Source organism: Labeo rohita, chromosome 22 (genome assembly GCF_022985175.1).
Source record: "Labeo rohita strain BAU-BD-2019 chromosome 22, IGBB_LRoh.1.0, whole genome shotgun sequence".
In the NCBI taxonomy this organism is placed as follows: domain Eukaryota; kingdom Metazoa; phylum Chordata; class Actinopteri; order Cypriniformes; family Cyprinidae; genus Labeo; species Labeo rohita.
This window is the reverse complement of record NC_066890.1, coordinates 52,640,744-52,663,826: the sequence shown is the minus strand read 5'-3', so window position 1 is coordinate 52,663,826 and position 23,083 is coordinate 52,640,744. Positions and strand designations below refer to the sequence as shown.

The following is a 23,083-nucleotide window of genomic DNA, read 5'->3' as shown; positions in this document are numbered from 1 at the left end:
GTTTGATGTTCTGATCGGAACGGAAGAGCGGTGTTTTGACCCGCGACTATGCCGTCTCACAGTCACCCAGTTGCCCTGCTGCAAAGGCGAAGTTACCGGAACCGAACAATGTACGGGACTTCCTAAGCTAGTCGCATCCAAAGCCATATCTAATGCCCTCACATTATTACTATCCTCGATTAAAGTTTGGATGCGTGTCTCTAGTTCTGAAATCTTCTCTGTCAGCCTAACTATTTCCCTGCATTTATCACATGTGAATCCATCGCTGCCGACAGAGATTGATAAACTATACATATGACAGGTGATGCAGGTTACCAGGAAAGGAGAAGAAGCCATTACTCACCGTAGATGCAGAATGATTTCAACTCACCACTGTTGTCTGATGAACTTGTGTAGAAAAAGGCGTAGAGAAAAATTAAAATTGAATGGCAAGCTAACCGGCTAACACACTACAAACACGCTACACTCGCGGTTGTAGAATAAAAACGAGCGATCAACGAGAGCGAGGGAAGAAAGGAAAGCGGTAGTAGACGTGAATAGAGACGTGAGTGGGCACGCAAATGGCAGGCTAACCGGCAAACGGAATGCTAACACACAGCGCAGCGTTGCACTGGCGGTTATAGATTAAAAGCGAGCGATCGGATTAGTTTGATGGATAATAACAGAAATCTGGTGGGAAAAAAAAGCTATATTTTATCACTTTAAACAACAGAAAGTAATAGTAAAATAGAGATTTCCTCAGAAGAATAAAACTCTAGGGAGCTACAAACGCACACCACTCTGCAACAGGAGACCGGGACTCTACCACCCATCAGAATCCCGCTACTTTTACACTGTTGCTCTCACTGTTAGCTTTAAATAAAATGTCTGAAAAACAAATTTCAACCAGATGTGAAGCCAGCTGTGATGCTGTTTACCCTTTGACATCCAGATGGCTAAATTGTGAAGTGTTAAAAAACCTCAAGTAATATGAACCCTGCTAGTATTAAGTATTCTAAAAACAATTAGGTTACAATTAAGACAGCTATTAAGTTAATGCTGCAAACACAATTGTTACATATTTCACTTCTAAGAAAGAATATATTAGTGCTATCCAAACACTGAAGTCTGCAAATAGACAGAAGTTACTTTAAATGGCTTTACTTAAAATACTTAAATGCTTTTTTGATGTAGTTAAACTTACAGTTCTATGAAAAAAAATCATAAACTGTGATGTTCAGGAAAGGAAGAACCCCTTCACCTACAAACTAAACAAACATCAAACAAATGGCCATGCCGGTGCTCACGCACAAGCTGACTGGCCACTCAGCAGCTCAAACCACATTTCTGAATAAACCCAACCACAGCAGCTTTCAGTTTGTCTCAGAAGATAAGCCTCCCGCACATCTGTATTACAGTTACACTGAATGACTGTAAAACATTTTAAATCCCATAAGCTTTATTTTACCATGAAATATAGGTTGACTAATCCAATGTTCACACAATACTCCACTCTTTTACTACTACATGTAAATTGCTTTGAACACCCAGAAAAGCGCTACATAACTGTAATGAATAACATATTGAAGACAGACTGTCAAAATTATCAATGTTAAATTACGTAAGTTAAGAATGTTTTCAAACCTTATGAACAGATGACGTAAAAAAAAAAAAAAAAAATATATATATATATATATATATATATATATAAAACTATACACCAACCCACACATACAGTGTGTGTGCATGTGAACGAGGTGGGTCAAACTTTGTTGTGGGAGGATTCACACTGGAAGAACAGTTTGAGTGTTATCAGCAGATGAAGATCAGACCTTTCACTGAACAACTGAAGAAAATGTTTGATACAATAATTTTGTTCTGTCTGTGCTGCTGTCATCTTATTGGTAAGTTATAAATGCATTTTAATGACTTAATTTCTTTGTGTAATAAAGCATAGGTCTGTTAAAGATTTCTTGATCTGGAAAGCATCTGCTGTGTACAAACATCTGGCAGACGTCTGTAATATGTCAGTTTTACATACGTTCTAAATCATAAACGTCTTAAAGACATCTAATAGACGTCTATTTGACATTTGATATGAAACGTCCAATAGACGTATTGCAGATGAGCAAACTACATCGTGCACATGTCTTGCAGACGTCAAATAGACATCTACAAGATTTATGTGTGCTATCAGGGGATGCTTGCCAGATCAAGAGATCTTTAGCAGACATCTTGCAGTTGTACGTGTGCTATCTGGGTCTAGATTATAAAAAGACCTTGCATGGCACAATGTCATAAATGATGCCTATTTTTAGAGCACAGAGTAACATTTGCAATGATATATGTTAAATTTAACAATCATAAAATAATAATAAGTTATTAATTGTGGAAAAGACATGGTAAAATGAAAATCTCACCATGGGGAAAAAAAATTGCTGATATCTTCGGAATGGAAAGACACACACATTTTATATTTCCCACAATTAAAGAGAACACTAATACACATGTGTGGAGCAAAAATCATGGCTCTGGGTTCCTGTATATGCAAGTTATTTAAGGTGTTTCAACTGTACACATGTTTCAAATGTACTCAGCCTACCCTGCTTTTGAGCTTTTTGTCCGGTGTGCGAAATAGCTCTCCCCAGCAGCAAAATAGCAAAGTGCTGTGAAAATCTGGCGATTTATACTTGTCGTTGACCAGAAGAGAGATTACAACAAATAAATGTCTTACAGTGGTCGAGCAAAACACAAATAATCAATGAATTTCTGTCTAAAAAGCAAAAATGCATCCAGTTTGACTTTATCGTTGAGAATAGGAGCATGTCAGGAAAGAAAAAAAAAACATCATAGAATTTATAATGGTTTTATAATGGAAATTGTGTTAGTTTTAACTGTAATAGTTCCTTATAATTTGTCACCTTCTATTGGTGTTGTTAAAACTAAATGTGGTTTTAGTTGTTAATAGTTGATGGGTTGTAATATTTGTAGCCTAATGGTATTTGTAGTGGAAACCATTTGAATTTCTTGTTAACTGGAAGCAGGGAATAAACCTGTTTTTAATTATTCAGTTAAAAATACGGTGTGCATATCTGATAAGACAGATAAACTGTGCCGTTTTATTTCAATGTTGACAGACAGCTATTTACGATGTGTTTCTTTATTTCTTTTGATTTGTTTTGTTTAGCGGATTGTTCAGCAGATCCACAATACTCCATGTTATCCTGGTACCTCTTTACAGATTCCTATTCTCTACATGTTCACTGTTTGTTTCACACATTTTGGTTTTGTTTTCAATTACTCTCTTTCAGGATGTTTTGCTCTCATCATTTAATTTAATGTTTTTTTATTAGTTTAATGTAGTGGCCACCACAGTGTCCAATCCCAACTAAAATTCTAAAAAGCTTAACTTTAAATATTTAAATATTAATTTTGCCACAGAGTGAGTCTTCTAATGGGGTCCTTCTAATGGCATAACTCAGAATTTAGGCTTTGGACTCTAAATCCATTGACATGGTAAATAGCACCACAAGGAATGCTAACAGTGCTTTTGCAAGTCCAGTCAAGTCACCTTTATTTATATAGTGCTTTATACAGTACAGATAGTGTCAAAGCAGCTTTAGAGTGCATTAAAGCACATTTTTTTGGACGCTGCAAAAGAAAACCAAAAGGGAAAATGTTTCTAAAAATATTGAAAGGCACATCTTTTGTCTTTTGCTGAGGGTGCAGTACAGGTTTTTGCTGAGGTGTTTGGCATATTACAGTACTTTATACTTACTGAAATAACATACAAAACAGAACCATTAAAAATCCCACCTACTAAATCCCACTGTTCTTCTAAACTTCAGCTTAAAAAGCTAAACATATTCATAAGAAGCAGACTGTTACAACTTACAACACTTTCATTACAAAGTTAAAAGAAAAACATTTTACAAAGGAAGTACAATTTTACCAACAAATACATTCAGGGTTAAGCAACAAACCTCTGAACATTATAATACAAAGTGCATATCATTGTTAACCCTTTCACACGTGAGATTAAAATATTCTAGCTGAGCCCCCAGGGTGAGTTTTTTTAGGCGACCGTTATTTAGAACGTATAGCCTTATTGTTTCCATGGCGACGCGTCGTGTTTGTCACGTGACACAACGCAGCCACAATAGCTGTATGACACATGTATCACTTTTATATCGTTTTTCCCTTTTTATTATTAATATTCACAAATGTGCTCACTGTATTATGAAATATCTGATATTCCGTTTTTGAAATATGTGCAAGTAAATGTATTTGGAGGTTTAAACACTCTCATAATGAGCGTGTTAGTTCATCTATGCCGAGTGATGGGCGCCGCCATGTTAGTTCGCGGTTAATCCGAGCTGTGGGATTTACAAAACGCAAATTCATCCTCTCCTCCCGAAAAAACATTAAAATAAGTCTCTGGTGAGCTTGGAGAAGAACAGAGTAAACTTTATAGTTACCTACACAATGTGTATAGGATATCAATAAAACATGTCGTCAGATAACATTTGTAATGATCATTATTGCTGCTTCCATATACAACGGCTAACTATAAATGCATCGTTTTACTAGGACTTATGTGTATTTAAATGTCTGGAACCTAAAATAAGCATTTTATGATTGAAAACACAGAATAGTTGTGATAATATGACAAGCGCTCAGCACTTCCGATCTGGCTCTGCGCCAGCCAAAGCGCCAAAGCAGATTTGAATTCAGCAGTTGATCACGTGACGCGCTGAACGTTCGAATCACACCGGTGTGATCATAAGCTTCAGGGACCAGCCAAGAACGCGTGAAAGGGTTAATTAACAATTTGGTAATAAACTTATTTTTCAAAACCTGCAAACCAATAAAGGCACATGCAGCTTCAAGTAACAGATGTAGAAAATATATAACAATTAAAAAAAGACTATTTCTCATTTTGTCCTAGTCCTGTTATTATTGCGGTTTCCATTACAACAGGTTCAGTTCCTGAGATTAAGCATTTTGATGATAAACACTATGGTGATACCTTCAACCTTTAACCACAAATTACGACACCACAAACAAACATATGAAAAGTGCTTCATCAATTTTATAAAAGATTCCAACTAAAAGCACCAGTTTAGTGCAACGTTAATGTTAGGAATAACAGCACACTGGTGTTTCATCAGGGATATTCCTCTCGTTATATATTTAAAATGCTTTTTTTTTCTGTGACAAATGTAAAACAGGATTTTAGTTCTGTCAGGACCACCGTCATCAAAATGATAGACAGTTAGCATACAGTTTGGTTTGGCAGCATGGTTCTGTTCTGGGTAAAAAACTCCCTGCCCAGTGTCAAAACAGTGGCAAAAGGAAGAGTTGGGGATGGAGGAGGGTGTTTTGCTCCTGAGCAAGTGACAGAACTGCTGAATAATACTGAATAGAGCTTATACAGGAATGCCATGATAGATGTCAAATTCCTATAGTCATCAGCTGAGAGTCAGCTGATGCGAACTTGACTCATGTGACCTGCCAGAACTAACGCTATATGCTTAATAAATGTTTTAATTTTTAAAACTTAATTTTAGTGTTTTTTTTTTTTTTGTCAATAATACAGCATATTGATATAGTTCCATTTAGTGTTTAATGAATGATATAGGTACCGATTGCTAAAATGTTGCTATAATCATTAAACTATTTCTCCTTGAGAAAGAGCTTTATCCACTTCTCTTCTTTCCCAACTCATCTCAATGTTGTATCCAAATATCCAAATAAAAAATAAGGTTATGTTAATGTCTCACTCATTTCATAAGAAGTGTTTGCCAATGCAGCATCAGTCTGATCTAAGAATGAGTCTTCATCACCATTTGCCTGTTGAAAAACAGAAAAAAAAAAAAGATAAAAGAAACTGATAATTAGATAATGTATTAAACATTTAAATGGTTTATAGGCTTTATAATGTCACTAAGGCCTTATACATGTCAGGGTCGTGTGTAGCGAGGAGACGTAGGAAGGAGCTGAGGACGAGGAACAGCAGAGGACACACTCCAACATAACATTAAGATCAGACAGCGACAAAGGAACTGAATGAAACTTATAAAGGGTAGCTAACGAGACACAGACAGGTGAAGAATATTAACCAATGACGACATAACAAGAAACGGAACAGGAAAGACCATATAAGGGCACAGAAGGGCTAAACCAACAAAACAGTCCACAGGGGCGTGACAATACACTGCAAAAAAATAAAAAACACAATTTGTTGAGTCAGCTTAAAATAATTTGTTACCCTGCTGCCTTAAAATAAGTTTAGTCAACTTGAAATAAGTTGTACTAAGTAACAACTTAGATATTTGTGTTTGCTTAACTTAACAGATGGGAAAGTAACCCATTTGCCTTAAAATTTTAAGTTGATTCAACTCTATAAGTTGATTCTACAAGTTGTCACTTAGTATAATTTAACTTTTCAAGTTGAATAAACTTTGTTTGAGTTGACTGAACTTAAAATTTGAAGGCAGCCAGGTTACAAATTATTTTAAGTTGACTCAACAAATCAACTTTATTTTAAGTTGACTCAACAAAAAAACTTTTTTACAGTGTATGCACACTGTATTTTTTTAAATGTATATTTTATTTATAGTATAATAAATATTTTTTATGATTTTTTTTTTTTTTTTAATTATTGTTTGAACTTATTGTTACTCCTACTGATGCAGTTGAAAATGTCTGTGGTGATAAAAGTGGGAAACATTTATTTTACACTATCATAACAGTTTATAAATAATAAATATAATTCTGATCATGTAATAAATGAATACAGTTACATCATATCATTTAACCACACCACTGTTTTATTATAAAGTACAACACCATGAGAGCAGTGCTGTCCTGATGAGTGAGTTATTACTGGCATTTCTAGAAAATTATTTCTAAGCAATATTTATTTATTTATATATTTATTTTCCTGTAAGACAGATTCAGTTCACATCGTATCTCACCTGATGTCTGCGCTGAGTCTTGATGTCTGTTAGAACAGTAATAACTCAAATTAAACACACATTACTTTAGTTAACTGGTGTAAAAATGCATATTTTTAAATATAATTTCTACACATCAAATCTCAAATTTCCATCTTATTAAATCAGCTGTATGTAATACTCACATCTCCTTCTTGAATAGCACTTGCAAGAGTAAATTAAACCAGCAGATGTGACTATCGGCAGAAGAACACCATAAACAGCTGTATATATTCCTGTTAGGTCAGCTGAAAACATAGAGTCATAATTATAACTGAGCAACTGATAATCTGATTATAATATGATAACATTGACGTGAGGGGGAGGAAAGCATGTTTACAGCCCAAGTTTAAGACAATGTTCAATTTGTCCAATTTGACAGTTAAAGCGATTGCTGGATTCACCTGACTAACTCTAAAATACTGAAACTTGTTTACTAAATTTTTTTAGCTAAATTTAAATTAATTTACAGAGTTTTTAAGTCAACCACAATGAAAAATTAATTTATACATTCCAAACTGGACTGTAAACCTGCTCAAGGGAAAATGCACTGAATGAATAAATGATACACACCAGTGACAGTAACACTGTAGCTTTTGACACTGGTGATTCGAATTACGCTGTTGCTGGTGATCTGTAGTTTATAAACTCCAGAGTCTGTGATTTTGGTGTTTTTGATGGTCAGAGATCCAGTCTGACGATCCACTGCCAGTCTCAAATCTTCCTGATCTTTTGTACCGATCTTGCTTTGCGCTCCATTGATTTCAGCGATGCAAGTTTCATTAAAAAGCCACAATAAATTATTTGGTTTGCTTATTATTACTATGGTGTCTAAAGTGACAGATTCCCCCTCTTTCACTGACTTTCTCTTCATTTTTTCTTGTTCATCAGCAGAAACACCTGAAACACAAACCAACAGCTGCTAGAGGATCTTTTGCTGAAAACAACAATCTAAACAAAATGAGAGAACATTTTCAAGCTTTCAGTCCGTAAGTGTGTCACTGCAAAAAAAAAAAGATCAATACACAATAATGATGTGATTTAAAGGGTTACTCCACCCCAAAATGAAAATTTTGTCATTAAAGACATTAATGACCATGTCCTTCCAAACCCATGAAAACTTTATCTTCGGAACACAAATTAAAACATTTTTGGAATGAGGGGAGGCTTGTGACTGTTTCATTGACTGCCAAATAATTAACACTGTCATAGCCCAGAAAAGTATGAAAAACATCGTCAAAATAGTCCATATACCATCAGTGGTTCAATCTGAATTTTATAAAGTGCCGAGAACACTTTTTGTGCACAAAGAAAACAAAATATCGACTTTATTAATTTTCTTCTCCTGCATAACACTTCCTGTAAGCGCGTTCATTAGTTACATCTAAAATAAAAAAAAAAAAAAAAAAAAAAAAAAAAAAAAAAAAAACATACAATCTGCTACACTTTCCTGCAGCGCTGCATACTCCAGAGTTCACCAAGCTTGAACTTTGGAATGCAGCGAAATGCGAAAACTTTTAGCACCGGCTTGCTTTTCCGTTCTGACGCATTCGCATGCGTATGAACGAAAAGTGCAGTGTGACAGCAGCTTCAGACGAGCGCGCCTCAGATCACGCTCTGTTTGTACACTGGCCTCTACGTTAGCAGGTTAGTGATAGGACTAAGTAACCTTTTCTAAGCTTCGATTTGAACCAATTGCCTCGCAAAATGATTCACTGTTTCAAAGTGCAGGAAACTACGGAGCCCCTTAAGGGACATGGTGGTGAAAAAAATCAGAGTTAGTGAAAAAAAAATCAGGGTGGGAGGAAAAATATTTTTCAGATTTTTTTGCGTTCTCTCGCAAAACTTTTGCGTTCCCTCGCAAAACTTTTGCGTTCTCTCGCAAAACTTTTGCGTTCTCTCGCAAAGATTTTTGCGTTCCCTCGCAAAACTTTTGCGTTCCCTCGCAAAACTTTTGCGTTCTCTCGCAAAGATTTTTGCGTTCCCTCGCAAAACTAGTTGAGTTTGGACAAACACTATCTGTTAACTTTACAGCTTGTAGTGGTTCCTACATTGCACGTTCGCAATTGAGCGACTTATAGAGTTTGATTCTGAACTTGGACTCAAGTAGGCTATTATATAAATACATCAAGTCACGATTTTGGGACATTCTAAAATGTAAAACACTGTAGGACCAAGTTCAGTACACACCTTATATACCAGAATAGCTCAGTATATAAACGTAACCCGCTAAATTGCACGTTAAGCCTATCTCCCAGAAAGAAAACTTAACGGGATATATATATATATATATATATATATATATATATATATATATATATATATATATATAAAAGGCCGAACTCAGTATACAGTTTGTTATACATTTTAAATGTAGGAAAGCAGGTAAGCCCCGAATATGAACAGAAAGCTCTAAATTGCATGTTAAGCCTTTTCCTCCCATAAAGAAAACGCGGCTTTATGAAGACGTTGATTAAAAAAAAGACCAAATATGGAATTATTAAAAATATATCCAATGTACCTTAGCTTAATATAAGAAGACAATGATATAAAAAGCCAACATTTTATGTTTTATTAAAAATAGGCAATTAATGAAGTAATCCATTAAACTAGTGGTTCTCAAACGTTCCAGTAGGTGGCGGCATGTCACTGTCTTAATGAGCAAGGCGTCGCCTCATTCATTCATTCATTCATTCAATAACTAAGCAAATGGTTGTAGTTATGAATGGGAGATTAATCACGGACTCTCCGAATGGTTCAAAGCTGCAGATTAATTCAGAAACGAAACACCGCTGTTGCTTGGAGACACGCCAGTTCTGTTGCGGATTTCGTTGGAACTATTATTATTTCGTTAAATATAACAAACATCATGTGTTTAAAAATGTAGGCTACTTTTAAAATGTCACTTAATATTACCCTTTTTGTTGAACTGCTATATAAAATAAATGTTGCATTTGCAGTCGTTTGGATATTGCATTCTCCTATTTTAAACATGAAAAACAATAACTCGCACAGGGTATTTTTCTGTATGGAAGAGAGTTTTTATATTTTTTATATATATTTTTTTACAGTTTTTATATTTCAGCTATTTGATCGCGCCGGCGCCTCGCAGCCTGTTCATTATTAAAATAATACACAGAATCACCCAAACAGATACAAAGTTACACTAGTCAATTTAAATAGTCTGTATTAGTCTGTGCCGTACAGCGTGAGCACCGGTCCAATCCACTGCGGCACATTTTTGTTCACTATGATTTTTTCATGTCGATATTGGAACGTACAAAACCCGGTTAATTTAATGGTTTAGCTGCAAATACATTGCGAATATGGAAACATTTGGATTTGTGCTGAAGGAGAGCCATACATGAGCCCATACTTTCAGTTTCGTTTTAAATTATTTCTTTTAGTTTATTTATAGCTATAAGCTTATACCTATTATTATATACTACTATTTATTCGTTAAAAATGAATAAGTTATAGTTTTTTGGTTTTGGTTTTTGGTTCTGAATACGGTTAAATTTAAAGGATTTGCTGTGGAGTGCGGCGGACTAAAATAGCCTAGGCTATGTGTGTTTATAATGTTGGTATTATAACACGCTGTAGGCCTGCTGGTAGTATTATTTCTGAATAAAATGGGACTAATAGGCTACGTGACTTATTTGTTTTATTTTTCCTTTCAAAAACTTATTATTTATTTTTTTTAAAACAAGCAGCAAACAAATTAACCATGGTTACTATACGTAAACCATTGTAACTACAAAAACCGTCTTAATTCGTCCATTAGCTTCCCTTAAGCGTTTTCTGTATCCTAAAGGTTTTCTGTGGGGAGAAAAGACATTAGCAAGTTGCATTTATGACTGCTTTATTGAGAGTAATGCTAAGGGTATTAATATTAAAATTTTTATTAGTATGAATAGCATTTATTAATACCGAATTGGGCCTCCGCTGCCTACGGAGCCCCTTAAGGGACATGGTGGTGAAAAAAATCAGAGTGAGTGAAAAAAAATTCAGGGTGGGAGGAAAAATATTTTTCAGATTTTTTTGCGTTCTCTCGCAAAACTTTGCGTTCCCTCGCAAATCTTTTGCGTTCTCTCGCAAAGATTTTTGCGTTCCCTCGCAAAACTTTTGCGTTCTCTCGCAAAACTTTTGCGTTCTCTCGCAAAGATTTTTGCGTTCCCTCGCAAAACTTTTGCGTTCTCTCGCAAAACCGGTTGGGTTCGGACAAACACTTCCTGTTTACTCAGCTCAGTATGTTCACAACGGAGCGGTTCATATAAGTTTTATACTGAACTTGAACTCAAGTGGCCTATTATAGAAATACAGTCATTTAATTGCTTATAGTTTCAGGCACGATTTGGGAAAATCCTAAAACGCTTAATGTAAATTAATGTACTAAAACAGTGGCAGCGGAGGCCCAATTCGGTATTAATAAATGCTATTCATACTAATAAAAATTTTAATATTAATACCCTTAGCATTACTCTCAATAAAGCAGTCATAAATGCAACTTGCTAATGTCTTTTCTCCCCACAGAAAACCTTTAGGATACAGAAAACGCTTAAGGGAAGCTAATGGACGAATTAAGATGGTATTTGTAGTTACAATGGTTTACGTATAGTAACCATGGTTAATTTGTTTGCTGCTTGTTAAAAAAAAAAAATTATAATAAGTTTTTGAAAGGAAAAATAAAACAAATAAGTCACGTAGCCTATTAGTCCCATTTTATTCAGAAATAATACTACCAGCAGGCCTACAGCGTGTTATAATACCAACATTATAAACACATATAGCCTAGGCTATTTTAGTCCGCCGCACTCCACAGCAAATCCTTTAAATTTAACCGTATTCAGAACAGACCAAAAACCAAAACCAAAAAACTATAACTTATTCATTTTTAACGAATAAATATAATATAATGCAGTATATAATAATAGGTATAAGCTTATAGCTATAAATAAACTAAAATAAATAATTTAAAGCGAAACTGAAAGTATGGGCTCACGTATGGCTCTCCTTCAGCACAAATCCAAATGTTTCCATATTCGCAATGTATTTGCAGCTAAACCATTAAATTAACCGGGTTTTGTACGTTCCAATATCGACATGAAAAAATCATAGTGAACAAAAATGTGCCGCAGTGGATTGGACCGGTGCTCACGCTGTACGGCACAGACTAATACAGACTATTTAAATTGACTAGTGTAACTTTGTATCTGTTTGGGTGATTCTGTGTATTATTTTAATAATGAACAGGCTGCGAGGCGCCGGCGCGATCAAATAGCTGAAATATAAAAACTGTAAAAAAATATATATAAAAAATATAAAAACTCTCTTCCATACAGAAAAATACCCTGTGCGAGTTATTGTTTTTCATGTAAAATAGGAGAATGCAATATCCAAACGACTGCAAATGCAACATTTATTTTATATAGCAGTTCAACAAACAGGGTAATATTAAGTGACATTTTAAATGTAGCCTACATTTTAAACACATGATGTTTGTTATATTTAACGAAATAATAATAGTTCCAAAGAAATCCGCAACAGAACTGGCGTGTCTCCAAGCAACAGCGGTGTTTCCTTTCTGAATTAATCTGCAGCTTTGAACCATTCGGAGAGTCCGTGATTAATCACCCATTCATAACTACAACCATTTGCTTAGTTATTGAACGAATGAATGAATGACGCGACGCCTTGCTCATTAAGACAGTGACATGCCGCCACCTACTGGAACGTTTGAGAACCACTAGTTTAATGGATTACTTCATTAATTGCCTATTTTTAATAAAACATAAAATGTTGGCTTTTTATATCATTGTCTTCTTATATTAAGCTAAGGTACATTGGATATATTTTTAATAATTCCATATTTGGTCTTTTTTTATCAACGTCTTCATAAAGCCGCGTTTTCTTTATGCGAGGAAAAGGCTTAACATGCAATTTAGAGCTTTCTGTTCATATTCGGGGCTTACCTGCTTTCCTACATTTAAAATGTATAACAAACTGTATACTGAGTTCGGCCTTTTATATATATATATATATATATATATATATTATCCCGTTAAGTTTTATTTCTGGGGGATAGGCTTAACGTGCAATTTAGCGGGTTACGTTTATATACTGAGCTATTCTGGTATATAAGGTGTGTACTGAACTTGGTCCTACAGTGTTTTACATTTTAGAATGTCCCAAAATCGTGACTTGATGTATTTATATAATAGCCTACTTGAGTCCAAGTTCAGAATCAAACTCTATAAGTCGCTCAATTGCAAACGTGCAATGTAGGAACCACTACAAGCTGTAAAGTTAACAGATAGTGTTTGTCCGAACTCAACTAGTTTTGCGAGGGAACGCAAAAATCTTTGCGAGAGAACGCAAAAGTTTTGCGAGGGAACGCAAAGTTTTGCAAGAGAACGCAAAAGTTTTGCGAGGGAACGCAAAAATCTTTGCGAGAGAACGCAAAATCTTTGCGAGAGAACGCAAAAGTTTTGCGAGGGAACGCAAAAATCTTTGCGAGAGAACGCAAAAGTTTTGCGAGGGAACGCAAAGTTTTGCGAGAGAACGCAAAAGTTTTGCGAGAGAACGAAAAAAAATCTGAAAAATATTTTTCCTCCCACCCTGATTTTTTTTTCACTCACTCTGATTTTTTTCACCACCATGTCCCTTAAGGGGCTCCGTAGGAAACAGCACACGATAGTGACACCTGCTGGTCACAAGTGTGTAAATGCAACAAAACATGGATAAAAACAGCTTTAAAAAACCCATTGCAAATGTTTTGTTGAAAGTATAGTTCATTATATACAATAAAAATAATAAAATACCAATAAATATGAAGTGTATGTATAATATATGGTTTTGTTTGTTTTATGGGGAGATTGTATTAGAGGCCAGCAAGAGTCAGTTATACTTTTAATCCTTTTAATTACACAAATGTCTCGTTTAAAATTCAAGAAAACAAATCCTAGATCAGGTAAAAAGTGGTTTTAGTGGTTCGCCACTGAGCAAACCACTAAAATTTCAAAACGTTTCGAAACAGTAAATCACATGACTTTAGAAGTTTGCTACACTCTCCGAACCACTGTTTCGAAACAATTGATTTACAAAGGTTTTGAAGCTTCATGAAACAGTGCTTCGAAAGTGGCCATCAATATCCACCTTTTTTTTCCCATAAGAGTGGGTGCAGCCATTTGTAATTTTTTTGTGTTTTGTGTTTTTTAGCTGCACAAAAAGCTCGTTTTGCTGCTTGATATTGCAAACTGGTGTGTCTTACATTACTTTAATGTATTATCTTAATTATGAACACACTGGTTTGTAGTGCAAACTGTTTTACCGTTTACTGCACTTCAATATTCTTCTCATTATTTCCCTATAGTGAATTATGAACCAGACGTCTAACACATTACCAGAAAACAGCTTACTTCTGCATTGAAAAAGGTGGATAGCAGGTCATGGCGCACGCTGGTCTGAGGCGTGTTTCGTCTGTACGCATGCGTCTTGGTCTACTGGTGAACTCATGAACACGCTTGCAGGAAGTGTCACAGAGGCGAATAGAAAAAGTTTGAGATATATATATATATATATTTTTTTTTTTTTTTTTTTTTTTTTTTTTTGCGCACAAAAAGTGTTTTCGTTGCTTCAAAAAATTCTGATTGAACCACCAATGGCAGTTGGACTATTTTGACAATGTCTTCATACTTTTCTGGGCCTTGAGTGTTACTCACTTGGCAGTCAGTGGGACAATCACAAGCCTCCCGCTTTTCATCCAATCTATCCTAAATTGTATTCCGAAAATGAACAGAGCTTTTATGGGTTTGGAACGACATGTGGGTATGTGATAAATGACAAAATTTTAATTTAGGGGTGGAGTAACTTTAGGACTTGCTTTAAAACATAATGACTCACCAGTGACCGTAATGCTGACATTCCTTTGGATGCTCCTGCTGTTGTTGTTAATGATTTGTAGTTTAAAAATTCCAGAGTCTGTGGTGTTGATGTTTGTGATGGTCAGGGATCCAGTTTGATTGTCCAGTTTTAGTCTACCTCTGAATCTCTCAGTATTTGTATTACACTGAATATCTGAGCAAATATAACTGAGATCTCCACTGATTTCAGCGATGAGACTGTCATTAAAACGCCATATAATATCTTTTTGTTGGTTTCTTTCAACATCAGTGTGTAGAGTGACAGAATCCACTCCCTCCTTCACTGATACTTCATCTGAACCAACAGAAAAACCTGAAGAAGCAATCAACAGTTCATTACAAGTCAAAAAAACAACAACAACAACAGGGAATCACTTCCTCAAGTGGTTTCAGAGATCATTTACAGAGAAAACGCATGGAGTGACCAGGTGTAAACATGCTCATTAATCATCATGCAACCCATGCATATTACATAGATAAATAATACACGTATTAATACTTCAGATAATTGTGCTGTTTTCCACCACTTTAAGATACAGTGTTATGTTTTTCTACAAATATATTTTTTATTTGTAGTCCTACTGTTGAAATAAATAACCGCATAGATAACCTGTTTTTCGTTTACATTTCTATTAATTTGGCAGAAAAAAAAAAAAAAACTCGCATCACATTCAATTTACACTGATCAATTTATGCACAAATGCCTTGACTTGAAAGTAGATGAAAGCAAATTGGTTGCATATTAACCGGACACATATGAGATAAAAGACAGATATTACTGAGCATCATCATGAAATTATACTCACTAGCGATAGAAACACTGAAGATTTTTACGAGGCTGCCATTGATCTTTAGTTTATAAACTCCAGCATCTTTAGTTATGATGTTCATGATGGTCAGAGATCCAAACTCATCCACATTCAGTCTGTCTCTGAATCTCTCTTGACAGCAGACATTAGTACAGATCTTACGGAGATCTCCAGTGATTTCAGCAATGAGGGTATCAATAAAATACCATTGAATCTTTTCCTTTTGGTTTGTTTTAACACCAGTGTTTATAATGACTGAATCTCCTTCCTTCTTTGATACTAGCACCCAACCTGCACAAACACCAGACACAAGAAAGGAAAATGTGAACCATTGTTTCAAATATGTCCAGATTCATAATGTAACACATGCAAACAAACACTAGAAGAACATTCCTTCTTCAGACAAACGCATGTTTAAACAATATATATCATGATACTCACCAGCTACATTGACACTGAAGCTCCTTTTGATGCTGATTCTGCTGCTGATGATCTGTAGTTTATAAAGTCCAGAGTCTGTGGTTTTGGTATTTGTGATGGTCAGAGATCCAGTCTGATTATTAACCTTTAGTCTGTCTCTGAATTTCTCTTTACATTGTTTATCTGTACAGATCTTTTGGACATCTCCTTTGATTTTAGCGATGAGAGTGTCATTAAAATACCATCTAATCAAATTATTTGTTTTTTTTGCAACATCACAGCCTGAAGTAACAAATTCTCCTTCCTTTACTGACATTTTCTTTATTTCATCTACTTTCTTTGAAGTAACATCTGAAACATAAACCAACAGCTGATTGAAGACAAGAAAACATTAAAATTTAAATTTTCAGTCTGAAAAGCAACATTTGCCCACTATTTTTTTAAAGAATATTTTCCATCAAGTCCTCTGCACTTTGGATTCCTGATTAACTTAAAAATATATATAAAATAAAGCTAGAGTTAGAGATGATATGATGAGAAATGTTCATCTTACTGATAAAAATTTAAATCTAAAACTAAATGTTTTACAGTACGTCATAGTGAACAAAATGTATTCCACTTTAACAGTAAATGCGTTTTTGAAGAAATTCTCTAAATACTGTATAGACATAAAGACTCACCATTAACAGGAACACTGAAGGGCTTTTCATGGATTCTTTCTCTGATAATCTGCAGCTTATAACATCCAATGTCTGTGTTTGTGATGTTCATGATGGTCAGAGATCCAGTCTGATGATTCACCTTCAGTCTCTCTCTGAATCTCTCATCAGCATCGTCACACTGAACATCTGTGCAGATCTTACTTTGATCTCCAGTTATTTCAGCAATGAGAGTGTCATTAAAAATCCATCTAATGTTTTCTTGTAGATGTGTTTTAATACCAGATTTTAGAATGATCGAATCTCCCTCCATCACTGAAACTGACACTGGCTCTCCATCTGAACCAACACAACAACAAGTAATTACAAGCTAAACCAAAAATGTCTGGATTCATAATATATATATATATATATATATATATATATATATACACACTACCGTTCAAAAGTTTGGGGTCAGTACATTTTTATTGTTTTTTTTTTTTTTTTTTTTTTTTTAAGAAATTAATACTTTTATTCACCAAGGATGTATTAAGTTAACAATTAAAAGTTTATTAAAAGTTAATAATAAATAATTTATATTGTTATAAAATATTTATATTTTGAATAAACACTGTACTTTTTAAACTTGTTATTCATGAAAGAATCATGAAAGAGTCTTACTGACCCCAAACTTTTGAACAGTAGTGTATATATATATATATATATATATATATATATATTTATTTATTTATTTTTTTACAGTGACTTCTGTATTTATTGCAGCGAAAACTGCGTTTTTTATAAATAAATTAATAGTTAGGTTTATATTGGTATTAACCTAGAGTGCACTATTCAACACGCCAGTTATTTCATTGAACTTCCATTAGCTTTGATAGCATAATAGACAGATTTGTATTAAATAAAAATAAATAAATAAATAAATAAATAAACCTTAAGGTCCTTAAGAAATATTAAGTGTCATGAATTAATTATACTCACTAGTGGCAGAAACACTGAAGCTCCTAATGAAGCTGAATCTGCTACTTCTGATCTCCAGTTTATATTGTCCAGAGTCTGTGATTCTGGTGTTTGTGCTGGTCAGAGATCCAGTCTGATTATCCAGTTGTAGTCTGTTTCTCCCAGCAGCATCACACTGAACATCTGCACCAATTTTACTCCGATCTCCAGTGATTTCAGCGAGGAGAATGTCATTAAAATACCATGTTATTGAATTATTTGGGGTTTTTTTTACACAGGTGCCTGAAGTAACAGATTTTCCCTCCATCACTGACTTTCTCTTCATTTCATCTTGTTCAACAGCAGGAACACCTGAAACACAAACCAACAGCTACTATAAATCTTTTTACTAAGAGGATAAAAAAAAAAAAAGTCACACAACATGAACTAACTATGGATTAAAAGGATACTTTCACATTGCTCTTTGGACTGAAAGTCAAGAAAGACTGTTAGTTCACATTATGAGCACATTTAACATACTTTTGATTAACACCAAATTTTTGTACTGTGGTTCATTAACTAAAAGTCATGAAGATGAAATAATAGACCTGCTAAAACAGATGTCCAGAGAACCTGGAGATGGTAAGTAGGGCTGCACGATAAATCACATGCGATATCCAATGCATATCTTGTTAGTAAAGCTGGTCATGTAATCAGTAGTAAATCTCCATCATGTGTGTGTTTACAGATAGAGCAGAGTTTTAATACACAGCGCTGTAGTTCATTGACAAGCTGCGCAAAACCACAGAAAATAACATTAAGCTTTGCGCAGCGGCTCTGTGTAGTAAACAGTGCTCTATCTGAAAGCACACACGTGATAGAGATGATCATCTCCATCACGTGTGTGCTTTCAGATACTTAACTAATTTAAAAAATACTAAATGTTATTTTTCATACCATAAAATTATTAACTGCAAACTAAACGATGCTCTTTGACAAAATTATGAGGTAAATTGAAACGTGAAATGTCTAAAATGCTTAGGAGTAAAAATAAGGGAGGAAGTAGGGATGGCTGAAGCGAAACTGACGTAATCTCTGTAAACTAGTGAATCATGCGCCCCAGCGGCGAATCACTGAACCAGCGTTTATAAACTCGGATCAGTTTCGTCAATTTGTAGACATTTTTAAAAAGATGTTTGTCTAATTAAAAGGATTATAAGTAGTTAGTCTTTTACTGGCCTCTACATACAAGCTCTCCATAAAACAAACAAAACAAGCCCTGCAAATTAATAATAAAAAAAATATATATATAATAATAATAATAATAATAAATATAGACACTTCATATTTGATGGCATTTTATTGTATTTAATGTACGATATTTTCAATAAAACATTTGCAATGGGTTTTTAAAAGCATTTACACTCTTTTGATCAGTAGGTGTCACTAGCGTGTCGTGTTTCGAGTGCTTTAAAACAGGGAATCATTTTGCGAAGTAATTGGTTAAACTGATTCGAAGCTTCGAAAAGGTTCGTTTTTCCCATCACTATGGCACATTTATTTTGACTGTTTTAGTCAGGGCTCTTAAGTTTCAGAAAAAGTTTGGAGTGAGATTACCTGTTAGGGGAGTAGCAGCAGCGGCCCTTCGGCCCCACGCAATTCTCTCCAGTTTTTGCTTATAACTGACCATCAAACTATAACAACTGGTAAATTTGATTAAAGTCAAATATAAATATAATATAAATAAAAATACATAAATATATAAAATAAAATTCATAAAAATAAAATGTTTTATACATTTCAAAAATACAAATGTATTCATATGTATTAAATTAATTTTGGCCCCAAATGAGCCAATGAACAGCAGTGCTCAATGTACAGGTGCTGGTCATAATTAGAATATCTTCAAAAAGTTGATTTATTTCACTAATTCCATTCAAGAAGTGAAACTTGTATAATGTATACATTCATTCCATACAGACTGATATATTTCAAGTGTTTATTTCTTTTAATTTTGATGATTATATCTGACAACTAATGAAAACCCCAAATTCAGTATCTCAGAAAATTATAATATTACTTAAGACCAACACAAAGAAAGAATTTTTAGAAATCTTGGCCAACTGAAAAGTATGAACATGAAAAGTATGAGCATGTACAGCACTCAATACTTAGTTGGGGCTCCTTTTGCCTGAATTACTGCAGCAATGCGGCGTGGCATGGAGTCGATCAGTCTGTGGCACTGCTCAGGTGTTATGAGAGCCCAGGTTGCTCTGATAGTGGCCTTCAGCTCTTCTGCATTGTTGGGTCTGGCATATCGCATCTTCCTCTTCACAATACCCCCTAGATTTTCTATGGGGTTAAGGTCAGGCGAGTTTGCTGGCCAATTAAGAACAGGGACACCATGGTCCTTAAACCAGGTACTGGTAGCTTTGGCACTGTGTGCAGGTGTCAAGTCCTGTTGGAAAATGAAATCTGCATCTCCATAAAGATGGTCAGCAGCAGGAAGCATGAATGCTCTAAAACGTCCTGGTATACAGCTGTGTTGACCTTGGACCTCAGAAAACACAGTGGACCAACACCAGCAGATGACATGGCACCCCAAACCATCACTGGCTGTGGAAACTTTACACTGGACCTCAAGCAACGTGGATTCTGTGCCTCTCCTCTCTTCCTCCAGACTCTGGGACCCTGGTTTCCAACGGAAATGCAAAATTTACTTTCATCAGAGAACATAACTTTGGACCACACAGCAGCAGTCCAGTCCTTTTTGTCTTTAGCCCAGGCGAGACGCTTCTGACGCTGTCTGTTGTTCAAGAGTGGCTTGACACAAGGAATGCGTCAGCTGAAACCCATGCCTTGCATACGTCTGTGCATAGTGGTTCTTGAAGCACTGACTCCAGCTGCAGTCCACTCTTTGTGAATCTCCCCCCACATTTTTGAATGGGTTTTGTTTCACAATTCTCTCCAGGGTGCGGTTATCCCTATTGCTTGTACACTTTTTTCTAGCACATGGACAATAAAAATGTGCTTGGACACAGAGCTCTGTAAACAGTCAGCCTCTTTTGCAATGACCTTTTGTGTCTTGCCCTCCTTGTGGAAGGTGTCAATGGACGTCTTTTGGACAACTGTCAAATCAGCAGTCTTCCCCATGATTGTGTAGCCTACAGAACTAGACTGAGAGACCATTTAAAGGCCTTTGCAGGTGTTTTGAGTTAATTAGCTGATTAGAGTGTGGCACCAGGTGTCTTCAATACTGAACCTTTTCACAATATTCTAATTTTCTGAGATACTGAATTTGGGGTTTTCATTAGTTGTCAGTTATAATCATCAAAATTAAAAGAAATAAACACTTGAAATATATCAGTCTGTATGGAATGAATGTATACATTATACAAGTTTCACTTCTTGAATGGAATTAGTGAAATAAATCAACTTTTTGAAGATATTCTAATTATATGACCAGCACCTGTACATACAAGGTTAATCCTGCCTGCTTTAAACTTTTCAAAAGCATTCACATTTAAAAACATTAGTTAAAAATGTATAAAAGTAGTTAAATGTAATCAGTTACATACTTTTAAAGCAATTGAAATGGTTACACTACTTACTACACTTTAAATAGGGTAACTTGTAACCCTATAACCTATTACCTTTTCAAAATAACCTTCCCCACAATGCTGATACATTTAATATGCGTGTGGGTGTGTGTGTGTGTGTGTATTTTTTGTTTTAGTATGATAACAGATATGATAGTTTGGTTATACTTGTGATCCACGATGGTATAGTGTTGCCTGAAAGCAACATGTGGGTATAAAAATCTTACTTTTTGTTACATTTGAGATGTGCAATACATCAAACGTGTGATAAATATGTTTGATTAAAGAAATTGATGTTTAAAATAAAAGTATAATATTTTTCTGCATGAAAATATCAGATGTTTCATTTTGTCCGTTGTGGTACAATGTTGCCTTGAGGCAACACACTTTTAAAAAAAAGAAAGAAAGAAATAATAAAAATGTTTATTGATATTGTTATAGTGTCCAATTTTACGCAGGAAAAACATCACAAATAATTTTTCCTCATTGATATCATATTTTGTAGCTGTTGGAGAGCTAATAATTTAGCATGATTTTGGCTTCAGCATCAGCTCTCTCTTCATTTTGTTAGTTTTTAGTAAATACAAATGGCAACGTCCGCTCCGAGACCTCAACACGACCACCGCCTTAACTGCACAAAACGCTTCCACTGCGAGAGAAAGCGGCAGCCCCGCGCCGATTCCACCGCTTGTCTCATCCCGTGTGTGCGTGTCCATGTTGCCGAGTGACGAACGTGATTGAAGCGGGATCACGTAGTTTATCCGAAAACAACCAATTATAATTTCTGATATTTGCTGGTAGGTGGCATTTAACTCTCAAGACAGCTATGAACTCGTCAGAGAACTTCCCTCTGCAAGCCTGCGCATCAGCCATTAACATTATATAGCGGGACAACTTCCCTTACTTCTCAGCGTGAGAGCTTGTGAACTGGTTGAAATGCGTGTGTCTCACGGTGAATGCGTGAGGCTTGAGAGCCCTTTCAGTGTTTCACAAAGCCTCGCTCTGCCCACCACTAACATGAGGAGAGTCTTTCTCTGAATAAATTAATGGTGTGATTTAAATGTAGGCTACATGACTTGCTTATAAACATGACTCACCACAATCAACAACAGAACTGTCTTCTTTGTTTCTTCTGCGAATAAAAATCCGAAAATCTCCAGAGTCTGTGATTGTGGCGCTTGAGGTGCTCAGAGATCCATTTTGATTCACATTCAGTCTGTCTCTCAGTCCATTATTACGGTATTTAGAGTGAACGTCTGTACAGATATCCCTGAAATATCCATTGCGTCCAGCCATGAGATTGTGAATTCTCCAAGTAACCCAATCTTTTTCGATTATTGTCATGCCATAGTTTAGAGTGACTGAATCTCCCTCTATCACAAACGCTGTGTATGTGTCAACATCAGACACAACTGGAGAGAGAGAGAAAAAAAAAGAACATTCAATCGTAAACCGAACAAAACAAACAAACAAAAAAAAGTGATGTGTGAGTATACGCAATGCAGTCATAATGTAGACTAACACATGCAAACAAATATCATTGTTTTACACATTCACTCATCAGACAAACATACGAGTGTCATGGGAGACCTTTTGCAACTTGATAATCGTACACCAAAGAAACCTGGCGTCACTGTAACTTTACCATTCACAAGTAAATACATGAGCAATTTTGAGACAAACTTCATTTTCATATTTCTTTGCCTACAAATGAATACAGATCCAGCATAAAAGCGCTATTTTTCCTGTTTTAATTGC

At 35.2% G+C, this 23,083-nt stretch overlaps 1 protein-coding gene across 1 annotated transcript; it reads right to left on the bottom strand.

Moving 5' to 3' along the window:
- Nucleotides 1-5,608: 5,608 nt before the first annotated feature.
- LOC127154042 (uncharacterized) lies at nucleotides 5,609-23,058 on the bottom strand. Its single transcript, XM_051095419.1, has 11 exons — nucleotides 22,971-23,058; nucleotides 22,423-22,737; nucleotides 17,769-18,098; nucleotides 16,809-17,126; nucleotides 16,150-16,479; nucleotides 15,706-15,999; nucleotides 14,880-15,212; nucleotides 7,551-7,877; nucleotides 7,124-7,225; nucleotides 6,960-6,985; nucleotides 5,609-5,832 (listed from the first exon to the last, which is right to left on the bottom strand). The coding sequence occupies exons 1-11, from the start codon at nucleotides 23,017-23,019 to the stop codon at nucleotides 5,746-5,748; spliced, it is 2,511 nt and encodes an 836-aa protein (XP_050951376.1). The 5' UTR covers nucleotides 23,020-23,058; the 3' UTR covers nucleotides 5,609-5,745.
- Nucleotides 23,059-23,083: the final 25 nt, after the last annotated feature.